This window comes from Mugil cephalus, chromosome 17 (genome assembly GCF_022458985.1).
Source record: "Mugil cephalus isolate CIBA_MC_2020 chromosome 17, CIBA_Mcephalus_1.1, whole genome shotgun sequence".
NCBI lineage: Eukaryota > Metazoa > Chordata > Actinopteri > Mugiliformes > Mugilidae > Mugil > Mugil cephalus.
In genome coordinates, this window is record NC_061786.1 from 19,575,303 (window position 1) to 19,581,563 (window position 6,261).

The 6,261-nt window shown below is 40.6% G+C and overlaps 1 protein-coding gene across 2 annotated transcripts; it reads right to left on the reverse strand.

Moving 5' to 3' along the window:
- Positions 1 to 1,525: 1,525 nt before the first annotated feature.
- On the reverse strand, positions 1,526 to 5,416 carry si:ch211-10a23.2 (Galectin-related protein A-like). Of its 2 annotated transcripts, XM_047610306.1 has the most exons (4): positions 5,280 to 5,393; positions 4,832 to 4,917; positions 3,747 to 3,927; positions 1,526 to 2,409 (listed from the first exon to the last, which is right to left on the reverse strand). In XM_047610306.1, the coding sequence occupies exons 1-4, from the start codon at positions 5,304 to 5,306 to the stop codon at positions 2,266 to 2,268; spliced, it is 438 nt and encodes a 145-aa protein (XP_047466262.1). In that variant the 5' UTR covers positions 5,307 to 5,393; the 3' UTR covers positions 1,526 to 2,265. The 2 variants fall into 2 exon arrangements, with proteins under 2 accessions (XP_047466262.1, XP_047466261.1); XM_047610305.1 differs by lacking the exon at positions 4,832 to 4,917 and having other exon boundaries at positions 5,280 to 5,416.
- Positions 5,417 to 6,261: the final 845 nt, after the last annotated feature.

Here is a 6,261-nt window from a genome sequence, read left to right on the forward strand (position 1 = left end):
TCATTTCAGTTCTGATAAATGTGGCTAAATAAAAGATGCTAACGCTAATAGCTTCACTGAGAAGTAACGTTAACGTTAGCCAAACAATACTGTAGCGTTAAAAGGATGACGAGGAGTGATCACAAATATTCATCCACAAACTTATCTGACAGCCCTCTAGTACGTAAGAAATAACTTAAGGATCATAAAATACAGCATAAATTAATATTACCTGACACTAAATGTGAACCACATTTGTTTCTTCGTAATGCAGCGATACATTTACTTCTGTTCTTTGGCAGCCGGATATTTCTGTAAAAATATATCTCGACTGCTTTTCAGATCTGTTGGTTCAGTCAATCGCACAACAGCTCTTCATCTTTTTTAATTTTACAGTCGTTATTTAAAGCCTATGATTCAAGCTAATGCTGCTAATCTCCATGATCAACCGTCACTTTTTACCACTCAGCGGCCGTAACCATGGAGACTTCGCTGGCTGTGACGTCACGTACGTACCCCTTTATTGGGTCATGTTATTCAGTATCCATTTTTCCCAGTGTTCAATTTTCTCCAATTCAAGTCTTAAAACAGAGGTAAGTCTAGCTCCATACTATACGTTTCTTTTACAATCTCACACCACTGGTCCAGTTTTGTATGGTCGATTTGCAACTACAGCTTTTCTACTACTTGCCAAAAGTATCTTCAGTAAGTATTTATCCTTGTGTAGGAGTGTTTCAGGTATTTTACCAAGTTTTAAAGTAACGAAAGAGAAATCTAGCTCCACTGCCCAATATTATGTTAATCTCAGACGCCACCTCTCTTATGGTTTTATGATTAGCCATAAAAGTTCCACCCTGTCTCCAACAGAAGCCCTGCTTCTACGTACTTTTACTTCTAATGCTTAATGTGCATTTTACCAGTAATATTGCTGTACTTTTATGTATAGGGTGCAGTGGTTTTAAATAGTCTCGACATAAAATACTAAAAAATGAGTTTAAATAACTATATTTGGTATAAAAAGTATCTTGCTGCATGTCGTGAGACAGATTAGAAGCAGGGTTGTCGTGAGTGTGGACTGTGGTGCAGGAGGCTGTTTATCCTTTATCATCAGTTGACCCACCCACCAGTACCAAAACAAAGCATTACATCTTTACAAGTCATTGTCATAATCGAACGTAAGATCGTGACACACAAACGTGGTGAGAAAAGATCTCAAATTGAACTCGGTGAATCCCAAAGAGGGGATTTTCTTTTATGTGGTTCTTTCATGGACATCAAAACAAAGTGCAAGCAGTGACTAAACGCTGTGTTTGTCCCAATCATCAAACTCCAGCTGGCTCTTTGAGGCGCTCCCTGAAAATCTCAGACAGACACTCCCACTCAGCAAGCTGAGTCGGGCCTTTATCTGGATGACTCAAGCTGAGCTGTTATTCCAGTGAACTCACAGCGATGACAACCCCTCAGCGATGCATGGAAGTGGCCGTTGGACTGAGTCCAAGCGGGCGAGTTGTTTGAGCGCATAGCGGAAAACAGCGAACGACAACAGTAAAAGTGAGTATTTATTGCAGTGAAGTAAAGTCAGATATGAAACATTCACATAAAAAGTGCTAGTGGTAAATGAAAAGTACACAAACCGCTGGGCGTTTTTTTTTTTTTTTTTTATATGTAAGCCGAAGCTAATGGTGGCGCAATAACAAAGTGATCTAACGCTTCCCACACACTGTCAGAAATCAAACACACTGGCATGCACTACTGTATTTAAACTGTTTTACATTATTACACCTGTTACAGTTCTTAGTCGGCCGCACGCTGACCACCTCTGCTATGGAATCGAGTCCGGAAACATTCACCTTCATGCAGGCGCTCGTAAACATAAGTGCTTTCAAAGGTTAACCCCAGAGATTTCCAAGATCTGAAAACTATTTTTTTAAATCACAAAGGCTGAGGCGGCACTTGTACTTATTTATGTTCTTATAGTGACGCATCAGAGAAAGTTATTATAGCTTCAGTTCAAATCACATTCCTCTTTTGATTTAAGACATCGATGACGACCGTTACATTCAGTCAGTATCTTCAAGTCCCCGGACAGGTAATCTTAGTGAAGGCACTTTGTCTTATCACATGATTACGAGGCAGGTGTAACTGTTTGAAAATGGAAACACAACATCCCCCACGGCGGGTTCATTTGTTCACTTAAAAAACAAAAAAAAAAGAAAGAAAGAAAGAAAAAAGTAGATCTATTCTAATCTCCTGGTGCCGGCCACCGGTGGGGGCGAGGCCCTGACGTTAGGCCACCTTGGTGAGCTGCAGGTCGCCGAAGACTCGTAAGGCAGTGAGGGAGGCGAGGGGGGAGAGGCGGTGGGAGAAGCCGCACAGAGGCTGCCCGTCCACCAGGATACGGAACTGCTGGTGCTCACAGACGATCTCCATCTACGGGACGGACGGAGAGTCAGAGTCAGAGTCGGTTCATGTCTGTTGTAGTGATGTTCCCATCCTCTCACATCAGAGTAATTTATTTATTTATTTATTTATTTATTTTAAACTCTGAAGCATATTGAGGCAGTGGCCTTATTTAGTATGTGGCTAATACTTAGACAGACTTTAATGATCCACGAGGGAAATGACTTAGTCACCGCAGCTTCGTTGCGCATGAAAGAAAACACAATTAGATTAAATTAAATAAAAACACCAAAAAAACAAGTAAAATAATAAGACCACTAAAATAAACTGTTCTTTAACCAGCAAGAACTTCTATAAAAGGTTTGTTGTGTTGCCACAGCTCAATAGTTTAGTTGCTTTCCACTGTGTTCCTGCATCACCTCCAGTGACGTGTCTGAAAGTATCGATATTTTGATTTGGGAATCGATTTTAGAGCATAAAGCCCTGGTATCGGAAGTATCGATATTTCAGCATCGATCCGCACGTCACTGGTTTGTTACATGATCCCAAACTGGTGCTGTAACAGAGACTTCAGCAAGAAAAGACTCATTTGTTTCACGTAAGACAGTTATTGGCTACTTGTGGACGTGCAGTCAGACTTGGATTTGGCAACACGACTGATCCTTACAAGCCTGGTGCAGCCACACAGAATCCTTATTAGAGTCTGGTAACACGCCATCTGGATTTCATTCTGGGTGGTGTCTAGACCAATACAGAACAAAAAAAAACTCCTCAAAACAACACGAGCTATTCTGTTCCGCTCAGATGACACTGTATCACTGGGTCACTACTGTATATAATTGAGGGACTTGTGAAGTCCGTGGGATATATCTTGCACACGTTTTCATTATGATCATGTCAGGGCTCACTTTCAAAGCCTTTCTCTTACAGGTCACTGTTACCAGCAAACGTTTCTGGACTCAAATTTTCCTTCAAGTGAGCCGGCGCCATCTTTGAGTTAAGTATCCATGATGCAAAATAATAAAACTCCAAACGCTCTTATAACTTTTGCAAATGAGTCATGAAAATCTTTCCACACATTTTTAGGAACAAAACACTGTAAATATAACTTGTTACTAGGGCAACTAAACGTTGTATAGTGCTGAGAGTGCAAAATCAAACTGACAGTAAGCGACAGATTTACAGTGACAAACACTGGAACATGAGGTGAAACATTTTCTAGTGTAATTTTGGGATGATGCAAAGAATTTATGAAACATGTGTCATCTTTGCTTTGACTCAGATTGAGGAAATTAGGCTGCATTTCTATACATATGGTTGCCACCTGTCCCAGATCTCACCTCAAGTGTCAGAGGTTGTGAAAGTACCTTGAAGGGTTCTCCAGGTGCGAAAGGGAAAAAGGAGAGCGTGTTCTCCGCTGGACCCCACTTTCCAGCCAAGCGGGCGTTGCGTTGGACGGCCTTATCCGTGAAGCTGACCTTCAGCTGCAGACCCACGTCGGCCTCCGCGTCCTCCTCCTGAGGTTTGCTGGACACAGTCACCTCGATGCTGCGAGAAAAACGGTGCAGGAGAGATAAAGGTAAAGATAAAGGACAGAAATTAAAGAAAAAAACATCCATGAGTAAATGGATTCTTTGGAGAACAGTGACATCTTCTGGTCTTTACTGTCATTAAAGTTTGAAGAACTTCAAGACAGGAAGTAGTTTGAATCAAGTCATGCATTACATTACATTACATTTGTATTATAAAATAACATGACTATTATGTCACATCCTAATTAAGGATTTTAAAGTTAATAAAATATGTTGCACCACTTTAACCAAACGCAATCTATCCAACTAAAGATTAATTTACTTATTGTTCATTAAGAATTGTTCTGTTAAACTTTTATATAATCTAGCATTTAAAGATATAACAACTGAGGGACAAAACAGTACATTATTGAGCATTAAATGAAAAGACAGAAAACAAGGTTGTGTTAAATTCAGAATCTGGGAAAGGGGCTCCCCGGGGAGCATTTGTCCTTAAAACCCTCCTAAAGTTCCAGCAGCCAAAAATAACTTTGGAGAAAAAAAAAAAAAAAAAACTATTTTGCACACTATTTATTTATTTAATTAATTATCATTTTTTACTGCGTGTATCTGGTGACTGACTGAACAAATACGCGCTTGATGCTATCAACTAAAGAATTTCCACAGTGACTCTTTAGATTTCATGGGATTTGCAGCTCTCCCACGCACATTCACATACTAACCTATAATTAGGAAACGCTCCGGCGGAGCGAAGATATTTTTTCCCCCCCAAAATAAGAAACTAGCTGGGTGGTTGGCGTGTGCACCCGAACACAGACAACAGCTGCATCTGCTTAGTTTTTATTGTAGTCCAACTTCCAGTCACCTTTAAACGTGTGTAAAATAAAAACCCTTAAATGAAAACAGGTGCGTGCACTAACCTTTTGGGCTTTTTGTTAACAATACCCATAACAACTAGTTTCATTGAAGGCCGCATCCCACCTTTTATTTCTCCGGTATACTCCCCCTGTGAAACAATAGAGATGGATAAACGTTCAGATCTGGGGGCACGCATGCAGGATGGGGCCTATGCATCTCCACAAGACCAAACTACACTTTATTATTCTTATTATTATTACTACGAGGATGTGAGTGCGCGCATGCCGCTGCCTCGTCACGTCTTAATCTGCGGTGCGTTGCAATTTGTGGCACCGATGGGAACAATAGCCTTATTGATCCGGATTTTAAACAGTCAGTGACTCAGCTGCACATTTGCTGTTTTAGCATATAACATGCAGAGCGGTTAAAAAAAAGCTTCAAATGAAATCCTGGGGTTTTGCAGAAATATTACACGGCATGAACTGCGAGACAAAAGGAGGCTATACGTACATTTTCTTTCTTGTCCGTTTCTTCCATTCCACTCGGGGCGTGATGCAGTGTGAAGGTTTCGAGCCGCGATGCCAACTGAGGAAGGACTGATCGACTCTGCCTCCAGCTGGCAAACCCCGCCTGCACCACGTTGTCATAGAGACTGGCTCCCAGTTTGGAGATGATGATGGAGGGAGGCAGAGGCAGGAGAGAGATCAGTCCCACGCTCCCGATGATAACTCGCTCACGAATGATTTGGGTGTAAAGTTTAATGTGGACACGTGTTGGATTCACTCGCTGTTACCCCACGGGTCTCCTTCCACTCCCCTGCCATCTGTAGCCTATTAGCATTTTCATCGATTACACACAGTCACCTTCAGAGTTTATCAAATCTGAGGATGATGCCTTCACTGTCCACGGTTCACCTCGTTAAACTCACGATACCACAACATTAATAAGTAACTAGGCGACTATATCATCATGTCTTTACACCGACCACCGAGTCAGTTAGTAAATGAAAATAATATTATTGTCAATATATATATATATACATATATATTAGAGGGTTATGAGACAATAGGGTTGGACTTAAATGCAATAGGGCTCATGACAAAAGCTTAAACTAACCCTGATTCTGGAGAAGACAGCCCAACATGGGTGAAGGTGGTTCATCAATGGCCTATGTTCCAAAATGAATACAAAGGCCTAAGTTTTTTCTACTATTGGCTGCAGGTACAATAATAAATTTTATTGTGCATTGTAATACGTGTAACTGTGCATGTGCCAAATATTCTTATCTTATCTTATAAAAATAGCAACAATGAAATCAGAGGTGCGGCTTCGCTTGGTGTGCAATCAACAGGATTAAAAAACACACACACAATAATAACCCAACGTTTCACAATAGTTATAGCAAAATACTCAATGAGTAAATACTAAAATATGAGTAAGTAAAAGTAAGTCAAATAACACTTTGTGGAACTTTGCATCAGTTACTCAGCAG

What these genes read in the sequence shown, in the direction of transcription:
- si:ch211-10a23.2 (XM_047610305.1), bottom strand. Translation starts at nt 5,416, where the DNA reads ATGACAACGTGGTGCAGGCGGGGTTTGCCAGCTGGAGGCAGAGTCGAT. An exon ending in AAACGGACAAGAAAGAAAAT is followed by an intron (nt 3,928 to 5,279) that starts GTACGTATAGCC and finishes TTTTTCTCGCAG; the next exon opens with CATCGAGGTGACTGTGTCCA. An exon ending in CACCTGGAGAACCCTTCAAG is followed by an intron (nt 2,410 to 3,746) that starts GTACTTTCACAA and finishes TCCGTCCCGTAG; the next exon opens with ATGGAGATCGTCTGTGAGCA.